Source organism: Balaenoptera acutorostrata, chromosome 13 (genome assembly GCF_949987535.1).
Source record: "Balaenoptera acutorostrata chromosome 13, mBalAcu1.1, whole genome shotgun sequence".
NCBI classification, from domain to species: Eukaryota; Metazoa; Chordata; class Mammalia; order Artiodactyla; family Balaenopteridae; genus Balaenoptera; species Balaenoptera acutorostrata.
Genome location: NC_080076.1, coordinates 74,465,437 through 74,489,465, shown reverse-complemented (window position 1 = coordinate 74,489,465; position 24,029 = coordinate 74,465,437). Strand labels below are relative to the sequence as shown.

Genomic DNA, 24,029 nt, shown 5'->3' with positions numbered 1-24,029 from the left:
ATGTTAACTGTGAAGATGCTCAGGAGAGGACCTTCTTATGGAGAGGTCTACTTGTCAAAGAACTGAGGCCTCCTGCCAACAGTCATCACCAGCTTACCAACCATGTGAGTCCGCCATCTTGAAAGTGGACCTTCCTGTCTCATTCGAGTCTTCATATGAGACTGCAGCCCTGGCTGATATCTGACTGCAACCTCATGAGAGACCCTGAGCTACAACCACCCAGATAACCTGCTTTTGGATTCCTGACCTACAGAAACTGTGCAAGGTAATAACTGTTAATATTTTTCAAAGATGCTAAGTTTTGGGGTAATTTGTTATGCAGCTATAGATAACTAAGACACTAGGAGTAATGTTCCTCAAAATGTGGGACTTACACCACTTAGCTCAAAAATCTCTTGACTTCCTGGTTAAAAGTGTAGGTTCCTGGCTCCATCCCAGCCAAATGGATCAGAATGTATCAGTGTGATGCCCATAAATCTGCATTTTGACAAGCTTCAGCTATTTGGATAGCATCCTAAATTTTTTTGGCCATATCTAGATGTCACCTTTACTATTTAATTTAATTTTCTTTTTCTCTGCAGAAGTCACTTTATTTTTTTTCATTTTATTTTTTTATTGGAGTATAATTGCTTTACAATGTTGTGTTAGTTTCTGCTGTACAATGAAGTAAATCAGCTATATGTATACATATATCCCCTCCCTCTTGGACCTCCCTCCCACCGACTCTATCCCACCCATCTAGGTCATCACAGAGCACCGAGCTGAGCTTCCTGTGCTTTATAGCAGGTATCTATTTTACACATGGTAGTGTATATATGTCCATCCTAATCTCCCAATTTGTTTAATTAGTTTAGTTTTGTTTTTTTATCTATATCACATAAATATTTTTAAATTTCTTTTGTTTTTAGATTGTTTTCACATTTGGAAAAAACCATATTTTTCTAATATACATAAAAATGAGTATCTGTATTTGATCATTTAAGTAGGCTAAATGTTTATCCCATGTATCACCTAAAGTCATCTCCATTACACTCAGAAGTAAACACTCTATACTTGCTAGAACACTGAGACAGAGGAATAGAGATCATTTGGAAATGATGAGAGTTATAGCACCCCACATGTTCTCTGGAACTGGACCAGTTCTAAGCACTGGCATCTGTAGCATCTCCTTCCATTCTCACCACACTCTTGGACAGCAGGCAGGGTAATGTGTGATCAGTGCCACTTTTACAGATGAGAACACTGAGCCACATACAAGTGGAGAGACCGGTCTAAGGTCACAATGCTTGAATGCAAGCCCTGTCTCCTGTCTTCCTGCTCAAACCTTTTTGCAAGATACACTATTCCTCAGTGGCCAAATAACCCATCGAGATCTAGAGAAAGGGAAGGACACCTAAAAATATAGAGGGCATACTATTGTGAACGAATGTTATGAAACACACAAATTTACTGGAAATGGATCATAGACCTAAGTGTAAAAGCGAAAACGATAAAACTCTCTGAGGAGTTTTTTCATAGGAGAAAAATCTTTGCAACCTTGGGGTAAACAAAGATTTCTTACATCGCAAAAAGCACAAATCATAAAAGAAAAACAATCTGATAATCTCAATCTTCAAAATTAAAATTTTTCCTCTTTGAAAGATACTGTTAAGAAAATGAGGGCTTCCCTGGTGGCGCAGTGGTTGAGAGTCTGCCTGCTAATGCGGGGGACACGGGTTCGAGCCCTGGTCTGGGAAGATCCCACGTGCCGCGGAGCGGCTGGGCCCGTGAGCCACAATTGCTGAGCCTGCGCGTCTGGAGCCTGTGCCCCGCAGCGGGAGGGGCCGCGATGGAGAGAGGCCCGCGCACCGCGATGAAGAGCGGTCCCCGCACCGCGATGAAGAGTGGCCCCCGCTTGCCGCAACTGGAGAAAGCCCTCGCGCGAACCGAAGACCCAATACAGACAAAAATAAATTAATTAATTAATTAAAAAGAAAATCCTTAAAAAAAAAAAAAAAAAACTTTAAAAAAAGAAAATGAAAAAGTATGCCACAAATTTCAGAAAAATTTATAATACATATATCTAACAAAGACCTGTGTCCATAACGTGTAAAGAACTCTTACAATTTAGTAAGAAGACACACAATTCCCCCCAAACTGTCAAGATATTTGGACAGACACTGCACAAAAAAGAGATATAAATGGCCAATAGGCACATGAAAATATGGTCAACATAATTTGTCATGAGAGAAACAAAAATTAACACCACAATGCCATACCGCTATACACCTATTAGAATGGTGACAGTTAAAGAAACTATCAATACTGTGTGTTAGTGAGGATTTGGAGCAACTGGAATTCTCATACATCACTGATGGGAATGTAAAATAATACATACACTTTGGAAAGCTGGCAGTTTCCTATAAAGATAAACGTAATCTTACCTCAATGACCCAGCCATTTCACTCTTCCATATTTATTTATCCAAGAGAAATGAAAATGTAAATCTACACAAAGACTTGTACATGAATGTTCACAGCTACTTCATTCATAATAACTCCAAATTTGGAAAATCCAAAATGGTCATTAATTGATGAATAGGTAAATAAAATGTGGCATATCCATACAATAGAATATTACTCAGTGATAAGTAAGAATGCACTACTAAAACAACACAGTAACACTAATGAATCTCAAAGCCATGCTGAGTGAAAGAAGATGAGACACAAAAGAATAGGTACTTTATGCTTCTGTTTATATAAATTCTAGAAAATGCAAATTAATCTATAGTAATAAAAGCAGCTTAGTGGTTGTCTGGAGCCAGAGATGAACTTTTGGGGTGATGGAAACATTCTGTATCTTGATTGCGGTGTTGTTACACTTTTTCTTTTCAAGGGCATATGGGCTATTTATATATCTTCTTTGAAGAAATGTCTATTCATATCCTTTGCCCACGTTTAAATTGGGTTATTTGTCTTTTACTGAGTTGTAAGAGTTCTTTACATATTTTGAATGTAAATCTCTTATTAGTTATATGATTTTCAAATATTTCTCTCATTTGGTGGGTTGTCTTTTCACTTTCTCAATGGTATCATTTGCAGCATAAAAGCATTTAACTTGGATATGGTCCAATATATCTGTTTTTTGTTTTTTCTTTTGTCCCTTATGCATTTTGATGTCATGTCTATGAAACCACTGCCTAATTCAAAGTCATAAAGACTTATTCCTGTGAGTCTTATAGTTTTATCTAAGAGTTGTATAGTTTGAAATCTTGCACTTAAAAGTATTCAAAACCTTTTAGGCATCTCTTTGTTGGATCTGGCTTACGGTTGTATGGAGTTGAGTAACCAACTGTCGAGGTTTGCTTGGGGCCCAGCACTTTCCAGGACATGGAACGTTCAGTGCTATAACTCAAGTCCTGAGCAAACCAGGGTGAGTTGGATCCATTACCAATAGACCTCCAACTTGCCAACCCTGATATAAATTATTATCCCTACTCTCTATGGCTTAAAATAGATACTGAATCTCCTCACTTGAATGAAAGATGTTTGTTTTCAGTTTACCAATCATTTATTGAGTGCTCAAAATGCAAAGCCCTGGGGTTGAGTGTAGCTAGGAATATAAAATTCCAATTTCAGTGTCCATAAATAAATTTTATTGTTCCAGGCCCTTGGGGTACATCAACAAAACGTTATGGAGCTTAAATGCTAAAGGTGGGGGGCAGACATTCTAGTGGAAGGGGGATGGGAAAGCCATTAAACAAGATGAAGAGGATTTTGAAGGCAGGGATTTGGTTTTATTAATCTTTGATTCCCCAGAACTGTAGAAATCACTCACTAATGCTTGTTGAATGAATGAATGAGTAGCTTTCTCCTACTCAACATACATTTTTTTTTCTTGATTCATTTCACAAGACCTCAGCTCTGTGGGACTTCCCTGGTGGTCCAGTGGGTAAGACTCCGTGCTTCCAATGCTGGGGGCCTGGATTCCATCCCTGGTCAGGGAAGTAGATCCCGCATGCATGCCGCAACTAAGAGTCCGCATGCCACAACTAAGAAGCCCGTATGCTGCAACTAAGACCCGGCGCAGCCAAAATAAATAAATATGTAAAATAAAATAAAAGACCTCAGCTCTGTGATGACAATGTCATTTCTAACCTGTTCCCTGTCATATGCCCGGTGACGCTTACAGTGCCTGGCACACAATCGGTGCTCAATAAACAATGCTTCAGTGCATGAGTACGTATGAAATTTTTTCATTCTCTGCATTTGTTATAGCAGCCTGGGTTGCAAGAATATTATACCAGTAACAACCTTAATGAATCTCTACAAATAAACATTTAGAGAGGCGTCGTCAAGCAAAGAGTGCTCATTGGTACCTAGACAGCCATTTCACAGGCTGGTGTGCCCCACAGGCATGCCCCAGTAAAACACCACCAGCCACAGACAGCCTGTAAATTCCGCTAACCTGAAGGGCTCTCCCCGCCCCCTCTCCCCGCACAGCTAGCTCCGCCCTCCACCTCCTCCTCTCCGCCCACTCTCGCCGCGGTATCCTGGCGGCGGCGGCTTTGTCTCTTGGGCTGGTCCCTGGCGGCTCCCTCCCCGGAACAGCTGCCACCGAGGGAGGAAGCGGCGCGGTCCAGAGCCCTAGTGCTGAAGCCCCCGAGCCCTCGTCATCCACCACCACCATGTAAGGGCCATGAAAAGGGCTCGTCCTGGCGCAGCGCGGACATGGAGGAGGACTTATTCCAGCTAAGGCAGCTGCCGTGAGTATCCTGGGGGCGAGTGAGAGGCAGACAGGTTTTCCTTTAAAAAAGGAAAACCTGCAGAGGGGCGTCTCAGCGTGGCTTCCTGAATTTAAAGGGAACTGTTTCAGAGGAGAGAATTAGGCCTGGAGGAGACAAGCCATTTTCCTACCCCATCAGCTCAGCATCTGTATCTCTGACTCAGTTCGATTTTTCAGATCCGTCGGAATCTTATGGGGACCTACCCGTGTTATGTTTTCCCTTATAATGGCTCTCAATCCTAAAGGGATTTTGAGGTCTGTGTTTTAAGAAAGCATTAGCTGCTGTTTTGAAATGCGGACTGAATTGATGAGTCCATGCAATGACATGGGTCCTTTCCAGTCCTTCTCCTGTGCTGTGAAATTCCTAATTTTCCTGCAAGGTCTTTTAGAAGGGAATGATACTGATGTTGCAAACTGGTTTCTAAAAAGCTGGGATTCCTTCCTAGAGAGGAGGCTTCAGCAGAGTCTTGTTGTTTATGAGGTGTGTGAATGAGAGGGCTGTGCATCGTTGCTGAAACCTCTTGCCTTCTTCTGAATGAACGGCTTTTGTAACAGCTAGCTAGAGTGAGACTCACTGTCAACGGCTATCCTTGGGAACTCAGGAATACACTGCTTAGAGGATTGGAATTTTTCAGGGATGCCAAATTTGCTCTGAAAATCTTGGGGGAATACAATCAAGCAGTGGCAAGTACAGGGAGCTTGAAAAGGGGCTTACAAATTTCTCCTACCACAAGCTGATGGTGGTTTGTTAAGCAAATTCCAAGAGTGTGAGATGGGGCATTAAAAAGAACATTAATGGGGGTTTTGTTTTAATTTTTAGAAGCACTAGCCATTTGGATGGTAAAACTAGACACCATTTGGAATTGTTGGAAAGGATACATTGTTGTTAGTATGTGTGTATTTTCTTGACTTAAATGTTTTTTTCTCTCTAAGCCACTGAGGAATTCTCCCAAGTGACTTTTAGCGTGACTGATACAGCTCTCTGAAGCTATAAGTACTGAGGGGTATTGTAGTGTCTGCTTCTCAGTGTAAAATTAATTTTCGTTAAAATTTTTAAATAATTAAATTTTTACTTTTAAGCTTTTATTAATTGATCCTCAAATAGCATATCTTATGTAACACAGCATTATTTCACAAATGCTAAAGGACACTCAGTTATAATATCCAAAGCCGATCTATGAATACATAAAAATGTACATATGTGAGTGCAGATATCTCAAGGAAAACATACCACATTCATTGAAAATAAATATCATGTTTAAAAATGAACCTATTATCTCTAAATAAAAAATAATTCAGAAACTAAAATATGAAATTTGGTACTCAGAATACGAATACATATTGGAACTGCAGTTTTACTGGGATAAATTTTCAAATGCTGTCAGAGCATGTGAACTTTGCAAATTACTCAAAGATTCATGTATATTTAGTCTAATATATAGACATGACACTAGAATGACAATTCCTTCCTTAATTTAAAAAAGTAAAATTAATAAGAGGTTTTTACTTAAGCTTTAAATTAATTTAGTTTTTAATACTAATATATAGTATAATATACTAATATAATATATACTAGGGAAAATAAAGTTCAAAAAGAAGCACACACAAAAAAAGTCTCTCTCTTCCCAAACCCCAGTGTTAAGTTTCTTGATTATTTTTCTGATTTTTATACACATAAATACATATAATATCTATTAGAGAGGCCAAATTGTGTGCTGGTTAAGAGCACTGACTCTTGAGAAGACAGACTTGGCTTCCAATCCCGACTGTGCCACTTCCTGGCTGTGTGACTTCGAGCAAGTGACTTAACCTTTCTGAGACTCAGTTTCCTTAGCCATAAAATGGGAATCATAATAGTACTTGATTCAGAGGGTTATGGGGAAGATCAAATGAGATAATGTGTGCTAATGCCTGGCAGATACAAAGAAGTCACACATATTAAGTATTATTATTATGACATCTGAAAAAGAATTTATAAAAACAAAATCTGTAGACTCCTTATGCTGGACTCCCCCAAAATGTAATCTGCAAACCCCAAAGTACATTTGAATGATGTCCAAATTAGCCCTGAAATATGTTAACCTCCATTTATAAAAAAGAATAAAAGAAAAGGAACAGCCATGTGAATCTGAGTGGGTTACACACCACGACATAGGTGTTTTTTAAACCACACCCTATATATATTATTCACAGATTGCTGGCAACAGACTGGCTGAGAGCAATATGGGTTTTTAAAAAATCAGAGTGCCTTGTAGAAGGTGGGCAAGGGTGGACCTTGGAACAGGCTCAGTCCCACAGGAGGCCAAGTGTTAATAGATTATAAGCTGCTAGGTAGTTTACAGGGTCAGGGGAGGGGGAAGAGGGATGAGGGTGTCTAAGAAATAGTCCTTTCCTGCACTTAGAGGCACCTTCACACGGCTCTAGGATGGGTCATTTGAGACCACAAACAACCTCTGCCTTTCACCTGCTGTCCACTCAGGCACAGCACCATGTACAGGAGATTCAGAAAGCTGAGATTTTATATCTAGTTCTGCCTTATTGTGAGATCTTATGCAAGTCAGATTTTCCTGGGTCTCTCCTTTCTAGGATGATTTCTTTTTTTTTTTTAATTTTTATTTATTTATTTATTTATTTAGTTAGTTTTGGCTGTGTTGGGTCTTCGTTTCTGTGCAAGGGCTTTCTCTAGTTGCGGCAAGCGGGGGCCACTCTTCATTGCGGTGCACGGGCCTCTCACTATCGCGGCCTCTCTTGTTGCGGAGCACAGGCTCCAGACGTGCAGACTCAGTAGTTGTGACTCACGGGCCTAATCGCTCCGCGGCACGTGGGATCCTCCCAGACCAGGGCTCGAACCCGTGTCCCCTGCATTGGCAGGCAGATTCTCAACCACTCTGCCACCAGGGAAGTCCTAGGATGATTTCTTTTTTTAATTATTTATTTATTTATTTATTTATTTATTTTTATTTATGGGTGTGTTGGGTCTTCATTTCTGTGCGAGGGCTTTCTCTAGTTGCGACGAGTGGGGGCCACTCTTCATCGCGGTGCATGGGCCTCTTCACTATCGCGGCCTCTCTTATTGCGGAGCACGGGCTCCAGACGCGCAGGCTCAGTAGTTGTGGCTCATGGGCTTAATTGCTCCGCGGCATGTGGGATCTTCCCAGACCAGGGCTCGAACCCGTGTCCCCTGCATTGGCAGGCGGACTCTCAACCACTGCGCCACCAGGGAAGCCCTAGGATGATTTCTTGAAAGCAAGTCATGCAGACTACATTGATTGATTCATTCATTCATTCTTTCATTCATTCATTCATTCAGTGATTTTCCTGGGTACCATCCTAGGTCAAGGGATTCTACAACCAAATAAGATACATGGTCTTTGCCCTCAAGGAGCTCACAGTCTAGAGCTTCAATGTCTAATACAGTAGCCACTAGCCACATGTGGCTATTTAAATTTAAATTATGTAATTAGTATGTGAAATAATTTTCATGTATAATACACAATATAAAATTTGACTTATAAGTAAAATAGGTGATGTTTGAAAAATCCGTTCCTTAGTTGCATTAGCCATGTTTCAAGTGCTCAGTAGCTACATGTGGCTAGTGGCTGCTGTAGTTGCATTGTGACAGCATGGGTCCAAAACATTTCCGGAACTGCAGAAGGTTCTATTGGACAGCACTGGTTCGATGGGAAAAGCGGATGTTGAACACACAATTGCACAATAATTATGAGAATTGTTTTAAGGGCTACAAAGGACAAGTGCATGATGCAACCAGAGTAGTTCTAGATGGCGGAGGGGAGGGTCAGAGAAGGCTTCCTTGAGGAAGTGACATTGGAGCTGAACCCCCAGACATGTGTAGGAGTCAGCCAGAAAAAGAGATAGGATGGAGCATTTCAAATAGAGGGAATTGTGTGGGGGAAAAGCTCAAAATCAGGCCAGTGGAGCTTCATGAGCAAGTGGTGTGAGGGAAGAATGCAGAGGATGGCAGGGACCTGGCCACACAGGGCCCTGTAGTAAGGACAAGAAATTGGAACTTCATCCTGTGTTTGCTCAATCCACTCTCTCTCCTTTCTTACTAACGCCGTCTTTCAAGATTGAGCTTAAGTCCATCACCTCCATGAACCTTCTGACATCTCCTGGGCTTCAGCAGCAGCAGGGGTAAAAGTGTGGACTCTTGAGTCAGGCAGATCTGGGTTCAAACCCTGGCTCTGCCACTTACCATCTGGGTGGCCTTGGACTAATGACTTCATCTCCCCAAGGTTGGGTGCTCATGGGTAAAGTTGGGATAATGGCGGTATCTGCATGGCAGGGCTGTTGTGAGAATGAGGGAGGTCACCACTGGGAAGCTCCCAGTACAGTGGCTGGCTCTATGTACGGGCTTAACCAGTGGTGCTGGTGTTATTTGTCTTCCTGGCTCTGGACTTGTTTCCCTTATCCTCCAGCTTGCTCAGGTAGCAAAGTACCTAGAAGCCATGGTCTCCTTATCAGAATACTAAGAAATGTCCTAATGCCAGCTAGTGGAAGCACATGCCCAAACTGGAACACCTGATCTTTCCTGCACTCTGCTCCTCTTTCAGCCTCACCCATACCAGTTGATGGTAACTCTGTCCATCCCATTTGGAGTCAGTTTTGACCCCTCTTTCCCTCATATTTCACTTCAATCCATCGGGAGATTCTATTGGTCCTGCCTTTAAGCTACATCTAAACTCCTACCAGGGCTTCCCTGGTGGCGCAGTGGTTGGGAATCTGCCTGCCAATGCAGGGGACACGGGTTCGAGCCCTGGTTTGGGAAGATCCCACATGCCGCGGAGCAACTAGGCCCGTGATCCACAACTACTGAGCCTGCGCGTCTGGAGCCTGTGCTCCGCAACAAGAGAGGCCGTGATAGTGAGAGGCCCGCGCCTCACGATGAAGAGTGGCCCCCGCTTGCTGCAACTAGAGAAAGCCCTTGCACAGAAACGAAGACCCAACACAGCCATAAATAAATAATAAATAAATTTAAACTCCTGCCACTTCTCTGCACCTCTACTGCTAGTCCTTGGTTCAAGTCCCCATCATCTCTCACCTGGGTTGATTCCAGTGGTCATCTTGCTGGTCTTCCTGCTCCTTCCCTTGTCTCCCTACGGCCCATTCTCAACACAGCAGCCAGAGGGATTCTTTAAAAGTCAGGTCACATCCCTCCTCTGTTCAAAACCCTCCAGGGCTCCCATCTGACCTTGTCTCTTCTACTCTTACACCCCCTCATGCAGCCATTCCGTCTCCTTGTTTTGCCTCAAACACACCAGGTAGGCTTCTGCCCCAGGACCCACTGTTCTCTCTGCCTAGAAAGCTCTTCTGCAAAGTATCTGCTTCACCTTTGTCAAGTCTCAAATGCCACCATCTCACCAAAGCCTACCCAGACCACCTCCTTAAAATTTGCAGCCCTCTCTCACAGCCATTAGGATGGCAACTACCAAAAATAAATAAAAATAACAAGTGTTGGTGAGGATGTGGAGAAATTGGAATTCTTACACACTGACTGTTGGTGAGAGTCACAAATGGTACAGCCTCCATGGAAAACAGTACAGTGGTTCCTCAAAAAATTAAAAATAGAATTACCATATGACCCAGCAATTCCACTTCTGGGTATATACCCACAGAAGAATTCAAAGCAGAGTACTGAGGAGATATTTGTACAGCCAATGTCATAGCAGCATTATTTGCAATAGCCAAAAGGTGGAAGCAACCCAAGTGTCCCTTCATGGATGGGTGGATAAACAAATGTGGTCTATCCGTACAGTGGAATATTGTTTAGTCTTAAAAAGGAAGGAAATGCTGACACGTGCTACAACGTGGATAAACCTGGAGGACATTATGCTAAGTGAAATAAGCCAGACACCAAAGGACAGCTGGTGTATGATTCCACTATATGAGGTTCCTAAAGTAATCAAATTCGTAGAGACATAAAGTAGAACGGCAGTTGCCAGAGGCTGGGGAAGTAGAGTAGGGGGATCTGTGTAGTGGGTACAGAGTTTCAGTTTTACAAGAGGAAAAGAGTTCTGTGGATGGACAGTGGTAATTGTTGTACAACATTGTGAATATAGTTAATACCACTGAACTGTACTCTTTAAAAAAATGGTTAAAATGATAAATGTTATCTTATGTGTATTTTACCATATTCGAAAAAACTTGCAGCCCGTTTCCCCCATCTTCCAGACCGTGTTCAGCTTTTTCTTTTTTTATAGCACTTATCACCTACTAACATACCATGTAATTTGCTTACTTATTGTTTAGTGTCTGTCTTTACTTACTAGTATGAAAGCTTCACACACGGCGGGGGTCTAATGTATCCCAAGAACGTGGGGCATTGCCTAGATTCCATCTGATACTGGATTTCAGTATAGACCAGGCCAAAGGATTAAATAAAAACTGTATGAATGAAAAAATCAGAAAAATCTGTCCATCAGCGTAATCATTCTCCTTGACATTGGGGGCCACCATTATTAAGTTTTAGCAGCTAAAGCACTGAGTCCCCATGGAAAGATCACACATAGCCTTGTTTCATCCTATTTGCCATTCTGCTTCCCCATCCCTTTCCATTAAAACAGGGAGGTTGAGAGAATGCAGTTTGACTTACTGATTACATGACTACGTTCTTGAAATTGTCCCAGGCAAGTTCTTTGTGCCCATAAGGATTCATTCTTGGTTCTAGAGAAGGAACTGGAAGCAGGTTTTGTTTGCTCTAAATGAGGAGACTGGTGTACAGAGACAGGAGCAGAGTAGGCGGCTAAGGCCCACGTGGGACTTCATGTTGGCTCCCATCCCCCTGAGGCTCATCGGGGCAAAAGGAAAGGATTCCTGGCCAAAGAGGAGAGATGGAGTTTCACTGTCACCCACCTCAGGCAAAAAGTAGGGAGTTACTGTAATAGCCTAGGAATCCTCAAGGTTAACCCACCACAGGCTTTTAAAACCTCAAGCTCCATACAACTCAGTAACAAAAAACCAAACAACCCAATCGAAAAATGGGCAGAAGACCTAAACAGGCATTCCTCCAAAGAAGACATACAGATGGCCAATAGGCACATGAAAAGATGCTCAGCATTGCTAATTAGTAGCGAAATGCAAATCAAAACTACAATGAGGGGACTTCCCTGGCAGTCCAGTGGTTAAGACTCCGAGCTTCCAATACAGGGGGCGTGGGTTCGATCCCTAGTCGGGGAACTAAGATCCCACATGCTGAGCAGCAAAATAAATAAATAAATAAAAATAAAGATAATACTAAGTTTCTTAGAACAAAACAAAAAAACTACAATGAGGTATCACTTCACATGGTCAGGATGGCCATCATCAAAAAGTCTCCAAATAACAAATGCTGGAGAGGGTGTGGAGAAAAGGGAACCCTCCTACATTGTTGGTAGGAATATACATTGGTGCAGCCACTATGGAGAACAGTATGGAGGTTCCTTAAAAAACTAAAAATAGAGTTACCATATGATCCTGCAATCCCACTCCTGGGCATACACCCAGAGAAAAACATAATTTGAAAAGATACACGCACCCCAGTGTTCACAGCAGCACTATTTACAATAGCCAAGACATGGAAACAACTTAAGTGCCCATCGATAGATGAATGGATAAAGAAGATGTGGTGTATATATACAAATTGGAATATTACTCAGGCATTAAAAAGGAATGAAATAATGCCATTTGCAGCAAGGTGGATGGACCTAGAGATTATCATACTAAGCGAAGTAAGTCAGAAGGAGAAAGACAAATACCATATAATATCACTTATATGTGGAATCTAAAATATGATAGAAATGAACTTATTTGCAAAACAAAAACAGACTCAGAGACATAGAAAACAAACTTACGGTTACCAAAGGGGAAAGGGAGTGGGGGAGGCATAAATTAGGAGTTTGGGATTAGCAGATACACACTACTGTATATGAAATAGATAAACAAGGTCCTACTGTATAGCACAGGGAACTATATTCAATGTCCTGTAGTAAACTGTAATGGAAAAAATATGAAAAAGAATATGTATATATATGTATAACTGAATCACTTTGCTGTACACCAGAAACTAATACAACATTGTAAATCAACTATACTTCAATTAAAAAAAAAATAAAAAACAACTCTCAGGCTCAAAGCTGCTCACACCTCATCGTTTCAAACACATGCCAGCCAGCTTCACCTCTAGGGAATATGTGTTTCAGTGACTTAAGAGGAACAGTCTGGAGGCCAAAGAAAGAAAATCTCCTTGCAAAGAGGCCATTGCTTAGGTGGTCTTAGGCTTTAGAGAGGGTTGTTCAAGGGCCTACTGACCCTGACAGTGGCTTTGTAGCCCAGCCAAGCTCTTCTCTGGGCTGCCTAAAAGAATAACAGATCTGAATGTGAATCATCATGTGATCTTGGGCAATTCATTTCACTTCCCTGAGACATAAGAGGGTGCCTGGGCCACCTTCAAGGGCATTTTTGGCTTTTTAAAAAAATATTTATTTATTTTATTTTATTTTGGCTGCGCCTGGTCTCAGTTGCAGCACACGGGATCTTCGTTGAGGCGTGCGGACTTCTTAGTTGTGGCATGCATGCAGGATCTAGTTCCCCGACCAGGGATCAAACCCGGGCCCCCTGCATTGGGAGCGCGGAGTCTTACCCACTGGACCACCAGGGAAGCCCCCATTTTTGGCTTTAAAAGACTGTGATCCTAAGCTCTCTAGATGGATGTGTCTGGTACCATCTGGCTTATGTTGATTATTCTGGTGTCATTATTAAGAGCATCTCTTTCTTAAACATGGGGTTTTTAACCTCGACGCTGTTCACGTTTTAGACCAGATGACACTTTGTCATGAGGGGCTGTCCTAGACATTATAGGATGTTTAGCAGCAACCCTGGCCTCTACCCACAGGATGTCACAACCACCAGCTGCCCCTCCAAGTTGTGACAATCAAAACTGTCTCCAGACATTGCCGGTATCACCTGGGAGACTGAATGGCTGCCCCATTGAGAACGACTGCTTGTTGAATGAAGGAGTGAATAAATAAGTTGCAAAGACAAACTGCCTGGAAAGTTGTCCCCCAGGCTTTCAGTTCCCCCAGTTAGAAGTTACCCATCCCCCCACCGAGGCCACACCACAGAGTGATTAAGTGTGTGGGCTCTCTGCTCAAGTAGACCTGGATTTGAATTCTGACTTTCCTGCTGACTTGGAGGGTAACCTTGGGCAAGTTACTTTTCTTCTCCGGGCCTCAGTTTCACCATCTGTAAAGTGGGGATAGTAATAGCGTCCACCTCACAGGGCATAAGGCTCATAAAATACTTAGTGGAGCTCCCAGCACATGGTGAGGGCTTAACAAATTTTAACTATTTTTTTATATATATATAAATTTATTTATTTATTTGTTTCTTTGTTTGTTTATTTATTTATTTTTGGCTGTGTTAGGTCTTCGTTTCTGTGCAAGGGCTTTCTCCAGCTGCGGCAAGCGGGGGCCACTCTTAATCGCGGTGCGCAGGCCTCTCACTGTCGCGGCCTCTCCCGTTGCGGAGCACAGGCTCCAGACGCGCAGGCTCAGTAGTTGTGGCTGACGGGCTTAGTTGCTCCGCGGCATGTGGTATCTTCCCAGACCAGGGCTTGAACCCGTGTCCCCTGCATTGGCAGGCAGACTCTCAACCACTGCGCCACCAGGGAAGCCCTTAACTATTATTTATTTGTGTTCATTGCCTTTTGTCTAGAGTATAAGCTATTGGTCCATTATCCAGGGAACAAGCTCAATGCTATTCAGGTCAATGGGGCGTGGCAGGAAAATACAAAAAAATAAAATCCACAGAGAACTATAGTTTCCATTAATTATAGACTTCTAGACATTCAGGAACGGAAAGGACCTTAAAAGTCATCACTCCAACCCCTTATACCTCGTATTCTCAATTCCACGCAAGAGGGGATCCGAGTAGTGGCTTCTAAACATCTGTGGCCACCATCAACATCTTATGAAAATTCAGATTCCTGGGCCCTGCTCTGCAGAGATGCAAAAGCTTTAGGTCTGGAGAATGGCCAGGAATCGGCATTGTAATTGGTTCCCTAGGGGGTACTCTTGTCCTCAGAGAAGCATCTGCTACTGGTTAAGATCATGGGTTCTGGAGCTACTCAGGCCAGGAACCTAGGATACTATATACACTCTAGGGGACTTGGACCAGAACCTCAGTTTACTTGTCTATAAACTGGGGGTATTAATAACACCTCCCTCCTAGGGTTGCTGAAGAGATTATATAAGATATACATATGCTAGGGACTTCCCTGGCGGTCCAGTGGTTATGACTCCATGCTTCCAATGGAGGTGGCGTGGGTTCGATCCCTGGTCGGGGAACTGAGGTCCCACATGCCATGGAGTGGCGGCCAAAAAATAAACAACAACAGTGTGATTAAACCAGCCAAGATGACTAAATATAATGCCACAAAAACTCAAGAAAAAGATATATATGCTATCTGTATATTTACTGTATATAAGTAATGCTATATATATATATAAATGCTATAGCATTTAGTCTTGCCCTTGGCATGCTGAGTGTTACGTATTAAACATCATTACTCCTGAGTCCATACACGTGGACACCTGCCTTTCCTAGACCACCTTTCGTGAAGGGGAGCCCACTACCATCTAAAGCAGCCTTTTTCATCTCTGGACTTCTCTCCCTGAGAAGCCTCCTTATATTGAGTTGAAATCTGTTTCCCTCTTTATATCCAGCAGTTCAAGCTCTATCCTCAGGGTCCAACTTGAACACACACCTTCTTTCACATACCAGAAGTTCAAATATTGGAAGACAGAGGTTCAGCCCCTGAGAAGACTCTAACCAAATCAGACAGATGAGCGAGTCCCCAGGTCTTATCCTGAAGGAGACAAAGCAAGTCCATTTGCCAGTGACCCTGGCAGTTTCTGCTGCTCCAGGTCCACAGCAGCTAACCCCATTTGTCAGTAGGTTTCAGATTCCAAAGAGGTCCCAGGGTGATGTAGCTGAGTACCTGGGATGGAGCTGAGGGGTGCTGGTCATCAGTTTTGTTGACTGAGTTCCCCAAACATGAGGACACTTGTTATAACTCGGCCCTTTGCTGGTTAGCTTTGCAGATGGGCCTCTCTGTGTGGCTTTTTTCCTCTACTGATTGGAAGAGTGGGGGGTCGGGGTGGGGAGGATGAATAATAAAAGCTTCAGCACCCCACTGCCCACCCACCCTGCTGTACCCCCTGGTCCAAGCCACCATCACTTCTCACTCAGCTGACCACACAGTCTCCCTGCTTTCTCTCCCCATCTTTGTGTGTTAATCATGCTTTTTATTTTCTATATTCTGATGTTTTGACATCTTAGGGCCTCAAAGATCCTGGAGGGCACTCCCCTTCCAGGGTTAATCAGTAAATAACTCACCTGCCAGTGTACTTTCTGTGTGCAAACCAAGCAATCCAGAGCCATTAATCCACCTGCCCTAATCACTCCAGAGCCAAATACCAGACAACTGGGGACAGTCCCTATGTTCAGAGCCTGGAGAAATTACTCAGACTAGCCAATCCTCAGCCTGGTGACCCTGCCTCACCTGTTCCTTCCTATGGAAACCACAATAAAGACTCTTACCCACATTTTCCCCTCACTCTTGCCTCATTATTGACCCTGGTGCTTTCCCATTTGGCTCCCCAGGTGTGGTGTACCCCCTCTTCTTGGAGTCTGTGAGTATAACAGAGTCTAATCTTTTCAAAGGCAGTTGTCTCCTGATCTGTTTGCCTTGCCACACCTAAATAATAATAAAACCTATATTTTAGGGACTTCCCTGGTGGTGCAGTGGTTAAAACTGTGCCCTTGGGCTTCCCTGGTGGCGCAGTGGTTGAGAATCTGCCTGCTAATGCAGGAGACACGGGTTCGAGCCCTGGTCTGGGAAGATCCCACATGCCACGGAGCAGCTGGGCCCGTGAGCCACAGCTGCTGAGCCTGCGCGTCTGGAGCCTGTGCCCCGCAACGGGAGGGGCCGCGATAGTGAAAGGCCCGCGCACCGCGATGAAGAGCGGTCCCCGCACCGCGATGAGGAGTGGCCCCCGCTTGCCGCAACTAGAGAAAGCCCTCGCACGAACCGAAGACCCAGCACAGCCAAAAATAAATAAATAAATAAATAAATAAATAAATAAATAAATAATTAAAAAAAAAAAAAAAAAAAACTGTGCCCTTCCAATGCAGGGGGTGTGGGTTCGATCACTGGTCAGGGAACTAAGATCCCACATGCTGCGGGGCCAATAAATAAATAAATATAAGTGTGACAAAAATTTTTTTAAAAACCTATATTTTAAAAGTCTCCCCAATCTGTTCCTCCTCTTGTAGAAAAATGTGCCTGAATGATCTTCCCTAAATCAACTCTGATCATCTTCCACTGTGTCACCCCTACTTGAAACCTTTCAGTGGCATCCCATTGGTCTTAGGATAACATGAAAAATCCTCCCTGTGGTCTCCAGAGATCTGTATAATTCAGCCTGTTTTCTCTGACCTCTACTCCTTGGTCCTACCTCTGGGTCTTTGCACTGGCTGTTCTCTCTCCTCCTCCTCTGTCTGTGTGGGACTCTCCTGGTCCTCAGACCTCCCTCAGGGAAGTCTGTCCTGACTACTCTTCCCTCCAATCATTCTTTATCTTGGCACCCTGTCTGTTTCCCTCTCAAGATTCATTCATTTGCAAATGTATAATGATTTCTTGTTTACTAGTACATTAACCGTCTTCCCAGCTAGGGCATCTACTTCAGGAGGGCCGGTGTATTTTATCTCCTATTGTATCCCAGCCTTCAGCACATAGTCAGCACTCAATAAACTTATTAAAATACTGAAGGATGATGGTGCCAGGCTCTCTGAGATGTTCTATTAACTCCTTTAGTCTCCATGGCAACCCTGTGAGATAGGAATTACCATCTCCCTTCTACCAGCAGGAAACTGAGACCCAGAGAAGTAAAGTAACCTAACCTCATAGCTACTGGATGGGGTGGGCAGGGGATTCACACCCAAATCAGTCTGTTGGCAGAGTTGGGCTCTTCTTTCTATGACAATCCCCCTCTCTTCAGACATTAAATGCTACCCTGTAATAGTCACACTTAGGTGTAAGCTTCCTTTTCAGTCTGATAGATTCACGAACTCAGGGGATAAATATCCAGAAGCTGAGATGAAAAGAAATCAAGTCTTTACCCTAATCAAGTCTCAGACCCTAATTTAAGGTACTGAGGTGAATTACATGATGGTACAAGTGAGATCTTTGGGTTGACAGCTATTTCCTCAAGCTCTTATCTTCTTTCAATAGCAAAATTATGTAAAACAAATGTTCCCTGCTATTTTGGTAAATTATATGCTATATATACACAACAAATGCCAAGAAATGAGCCAGCTTGTTTCGAAGCCCTCATCTATTTAACATATGCCACTGCTATTTTCTTTTTCTGTCATATTACTTTTTTTTTTCCCTTGGGAAATCTTGGCTCATGTAGCTGATAACTGCTTTCAGGAACCCAGTCGATTCAAAATGTAGTCTGGCTTTCTGAGTATAATTTAATGTCAGAGGTCTCTCTTTACTTTTGTCTTAAAACAAGTTCTAATAAATAAAGGGCCCTGGCTTCTAGTGAATTGCCAGAGAAGGAATGTGGACACATCCTGGTTTAAAACTCCAGGGAGCTAAGCCATTTTCTCAAAGTCGAATTTCACAAAGGTCAGTGTACTCCACGCTCAAGGCAGAAAGGTGACTTGAACCAAGCTGGGTTAGAGGAAAGCCAATATTGACGCCATGCTCCTCAGTTTCCCGTTCATCAATCTCAGTTAATCTTCACACGGTCCTGCAAGCCTGTCCTCATCCCATTTCACAGCCGAACGAGTCTGTAACATGCTTAGCTGATGTTACAAGATCAACAAGAGCTCTGTGAATAGTCGCTATTGTGATTTATATTGATTATTTAACTAATAGATGTGCAGGTTAAAAAATTTACATATTGCAGCGGGATCCAAAATGAAAAGTTAAAAAAAAATGTCTTTCCCTTAAAACTCCCCATTCCCATCCAATCCTCCTTCCCAGAAGCAACCAGTCTTAGGCTTCTTAAGTATCCTTCCAGAATGTTCGACTGTAGAAGCAAAAATATTCTTGAGCCCACTTGAACATGCACACAAATTCCCTAGGGACCTGGTTAAAATGCAGATGCTGATTCAGTAGATCTGGGTCAGGGCCTGAGACTCAGCATTTCTACCACATCCCTAGGGGAGGCTAGGGCCTCTAGTTCGAGACCACACTTAAGTCTTAGTACTGAGGACCTACATCACGGGACCATAGTCTAGCACGTTTAATAAGGAGCCCCAGCAGGAATTCCCTGGTGGTCCAGTGATTAGGACTCAGCACTCTCACTGCCGGGAGCCCTGGTTTGATACCCGGCTGGGGAACTAAGATCCCGCAAGCTGCATGGTGCAGCCAAAAAAAAAAAATGAGCCCCAGCAATCTTTTCCTGCTGGTTCTTGCAACCAACATGTGTGTGTGTTTATTGTGTGTGTGTGTGTGTGTGTTTATTGGGTTAAAATATACACAATAAAATTTACCATTTCAACAATTTAAATTGTACAGTTAGCGGTATGAATTACATTCATAATGTTGTGTTACCTTTCCCGCCATCCATCTCCAGAATTTTCTTATCTTTCGCAACTGAAACTCTGTACCCGTTAAACACTAACTCCCCATTCCCCTCCGCACCACCCCCCATCACCTGGTGACCACTGTTGTACTTTCTCTCTCTGTGAATTTGACTCTTCTAGGCCCTCTCAGATAGGTGGACTCATACAATAATTGTCCTTTCGTGTTGGGCTTATTTCATTTAGCACTATGTCTTCAAAGTACATCCATGTTGTAGCACGGGTCAGAATTTCCATCCTTTTTAAGACTGAATAATATTCCATTGTATGGATAGACCACACTTTGTTTCTCCATTCATCCACTGATGACCACTTAAGTTGTTTCCACCTTCGGCTAATGTGGTACAGATCAATATAAATAAAAATTTTTTTTAACATTTTCTGTAGTGGATGTGCCGTCATCTGTCTAATTACTCCTTTCCTGAAGATTGTTTCTGGTTTGGTATCACCGCAGCAAAGCTGCAAAGAGTGTGCTAGCGCCAGAAGAGAATACAGCAGAGTGGCTGGGAGCAGGGACACTGAAATCCGATGGCTTTGCCGAAGCCTGGACACTTACTGTGTGACCTTGGGCAAGCTGCCAGCCCCTCTGTGCTTGAGTGTCCTCATCTGTAAAAAGGGGACAATGAAAGTGGGAATAAATAAGATAGTTGATGCACAGTGCAAACACTAGACTTGACACACGCAAGCTAACAATCCACATCTGCCGTTATTTGTAGGGTAAATCGTTGCCTGCTGTGCCTGTCCCCACAATGAACTGCCAGCAGAACGCATTCTGGGTGGGAGCTCAAAGCACTGAAAAATTTGAAAGATAACACAGATTACCTTCCCAAAAGGTTGCAGTGGTCGCTATTAGTCACAGAAGGAAGCACAGAGCCTTGGACGGTCCTGGAGGAGAGGATGTGACGAGAGGGAGAGTGTCAGGCCACATAGCCATCTCCTTCTGTGACGTTTCCTGCAGAGTCAGGGGCGAGCCATGGGCCTTCCCCTCACCCCTGAAAAGGCATTGATGATGCACATAAATGTTCATTTCCTTACCGCGCTTAATAATTCTCGACATTCTATCTTCTACAAATACCTTGGGGGACTGTTTATGTTTTTGATTTGGGAGGTTGCTTCCTGGGGACAGGGTGTCCTACTCCTTTGTTGTTCCCTCCCTGGAACCCACTTCGCACCACCCCTTGGTGGCTTGCAGAGTTGAAATGTCACCCTCCACCCCCGCTAGCCTCTCACTGCATCAGGTTCGCTTTATTTGCAGCTTTTCTCACAATGTGCAGGAATATCTATGTAGTAATATATACATCCACATGTATTATATTTAAATACATATTTATTTATATTTACAAATATATTTAGAAACATTAATTTATATATTGATCTATAAATATATAAAATAATGTATAAATATTATATATAAATTTATAACTATATACAAATATATAATTATATACATATGTAATTATATATAAAAATTACAAAATACATGTGGATATATACATAAAATTTTTTATTGAGGTATAGTTGATTTACAGTATTATGTTGGTTTCAGGTGTACAACATAGTGATTCACAACTTTTAAAGATTAGACTCCATTTATATTATTATAAAATATTGGCTGTATTCCCTGTGCTGTATAATATATCCTTGTTGCTTATCTATTTTATACATAGTAGTTTATATCTCAATCCCATAACCCTGTCTTGTCCCTTCCCCCTTCCCTCTCCCCACTGGTAACCACTTGTTTGTTCTCTATATCCATAGGTCTGTTTCTTTTTTGTTACATTCACTAGTTTGTTTCATCTTTTAGATTCCACATATAAGTGATAACATACAGTATTTGTCTTTCTCTGTCAGACTTATTTCACTAAGAAGTAATAATATCCATGGTAGTGCTAAGGGTTGAGGGTTTGGGGCTTTTGGGGGGAGGGGGAATGGCAAAATACACATAAGATAAAATTTACCATTTTAACCATTTTTAAGAGTACAGTTCTGTGGTATTAAGTGCTTCACGTTGTTGTGCAACCATCACTACCATCCATCTACAGAAAGTTTTTATCTTCCCAAACTGAAACTCTGTACCTATTAAACACTAAGTCCCCATTCCTTCCTCTCCCAGCCCCTGATAACCACCATTCTACTTTCTGTCTCTGAATTTGACTACTCTAAGTATCTTATATAAGTGGAATCATGCAGTATTTGTCTTTTGGGGACTGGCATATTTCGCTTAGCATAATGTCTTCAAGGTTCATCCATATTATAGCATGTGTCAGAATTTCCTTACTTTTTTGTTTTTGTTTTTTGTTTGTTTTTTGGCTGTGCAGCTTGTGGGATCTCAGTTCCCTCACCAGGGATTGAACCCGGGCCCTTGACAGTGAAAGCACGGAGACCTAACCACTGGACCGCCAGGGAATTCCCCTTTCCCTTCCTTTTTGAAACTGAATAATATTCCATTTTACGTATAGACCGTATTTCGCTTGTCCACTCATCCCCTGATGGACACCTAGGTTGTTTTCACCTTTGGGCTATTGTGGATAGTGCTGCTGTGAACATGCACGTACCTTCACAGTGTTGTACAACCTTCACCTCTACCTAATTCCAGAACATTTTCATCACCCCAAAAGGAAATTCTGTACCCATTAGGCAGTCACTCCCCATCCCTCTTTCCCCAGCCCCTGGCAACCACTGATCTGCTTTCTGTCTCTGTGAAGTTGCTTCACATAAATGGAATCATACATGTGTGACTCTCTGTGTCTGGCTTCTTTCACTCAGCATCGTGTTTCAAGGTTCATCTGTGTTGTAGCTTGTGACAGTGATTTGAGGACTTTTTACAGTAGTTGTGCTGGAGGCTGCTCACAGCTCTAGTGGGCAGATTGTTAAATATTCAGAACATCTCAGAGCCTGTTATTTAACCATTGAGAGCTTAAAATTGGTCCCAGTGGGAGTATTTACCCCACAGATATTGGCAAATGCTACACATCAGTATGGTTTGGGGGGTTTGAGACAGTTTATGGGCACTGGCTTCAGAGCGTCCCCATAATCCCCATCAGCATCCCTCCAAAGCTATCCCCAAATAAATTTTGGGGTGGCCAAAAACTTCGTTCGGGTTTTTCCATCATTTCGTGGAAAAACCCGAACGAACTTTTGGGCCAGCCCAATACATACTCTGAATAAAATGGTGCTCTTGCTGTAAAAGTGTTGCTTAAGTGAAGCCCCAGATTCCAACTTCATGCCAGATATCTAAGCCTAAGGCAGTCTGTCTCCTGGCCTTTGCTCCCAGGTGACACCTGCCTTCCAGCTGCAAAGGACGCCCCAGCTCTGGACTGCAGGGATGTCTGAGTCCTGTGCCACAGGGGTTCTGGGCCTCTCGGGTGAGGAGGGTAAGCTGCAGGCGCCCAGCTCAGCCAACAGAGTAGGAGCCTGCGCCCCTCAGCACTAGGGGTGGGGAAGGTGGGGTGGGCAGAATTGTTTGCCTGCCTCTGATGCGCTAATTCGGTCGCTGAATCAGCCAGAGCAGCACCGCCTGGGAACGTGCTGGAAATGCAAAATCTCAGTCTCCAACCGAGACTTTCTGAGTCAGACGCTCTTGGAGTGGGGCCCCGACTTCTGGGTTGTGACCAGCCCCACAGGGATTTTGAGGCTCCATCCAGCTCAAGAACCCCTGCACAAACGTGACAACCTGAAGAGCTGTCAGCCAGGCTGGAATCGAGCTGTGCCTTTCGATTCCTGCTCCAGGTCACATCATTATCCACTGTCTGGCAAGCCCACCCACACAGGGCAGCTGAGTTCGGGCTTCACATTCATTCCCCAGACACAGGTGAATGCCCGCGAGAGGCACTGATGCTTAGTGATTAGGACCCAGGGCTCTAATACCAAGGACACCCAGGCTGAAGCCTCAGTTCTTTCAAGCTGTGTGACCTCAGGCAAGTGTCTTAACCTCTCTGAGCATTTGTTTTCTCATCTGTACAATGGGGATAATAACATTAACTAATTCATAGGTTGATCATCAGGGTAACTAACAGGAGATAATGTAAAAGGCATAGCTCTTAGCATTTAGTAAGTGCTCAATAAATAGCTGTATGGTTGGAGGGCTATTATTTGTAGCAGATACCCTTGGTGCCTGTCGCAGATTCCCTTTACCAGATTGATCATCCCCCAGCTGCTGCCAATCATGGGTGCTCACAGCTCACAGCTGCAGTCATCTCTGGAGGGTTTCCCTTGACTGAGGGGAGCCACTTCACCTGGGGATACCTGGGAAGTTATGCCTTCCATCCCTGGGGTGGCATGACCAGTGATTGACTGATTCGAGCCCAGCCCCCAGACCTCTGGGTGGGACAATCTCCATGGTACAATTCACACTCCAGAGCTCCCTGTGGGATCACATTTCATACAATGGAACATTATTCAGCCTTTAAAAAGGATGGAAATTCTGACACATGTAACAACATGAATGAACCTTGAAGATGTTATGCTAAGTGAAATAAGCCAATCACGAAAAGACAACTACTGTATGATTCCACTTATGTGGGGTCCCTAGAGTAGTCAAATTCATAGAGGCAAAAAGTAGAATGGTGCTTGCCAGGGGCTGGTGGGGAAAGGGGATTGGAAGTTAGTGTTTA

At 43.2% G+C, this 24,029-nt stretch overlaps 1 protein-coding gene across 3 annotated transcripts in view; it reads left to right on the top strand.

Moving 5' to 3' along the window:
- Window positions 1-4,509: 4,509 nt before the first annotated feature.
- The window catches only part of SVOP (SV2 related protein), an 86,776-nt gene continuing 67,256 nt past the window's right edge, over window positions 4,510-24,029 (top strand). For 2 of the 3 annotated variants that reach the window (XR_450826.2, XM_007180082.2), the window contains exon 1: window positions 4,511-4,744. Coding sequence is in view for 1 of the 3 variants with exons in the window: in XM_007180082.2 (XP_007180144.1) it covers window positions 4,710-4,744 (35 nt within the window). In the remaining 2 variants the exon portion in view is untranslated. Of the gene's footprint in view, window positions 4,745-24,029 lie in introns of all 3 variants that reach the window. The other variant, XM_007180083.2, reaches the window with a different exon arrangement.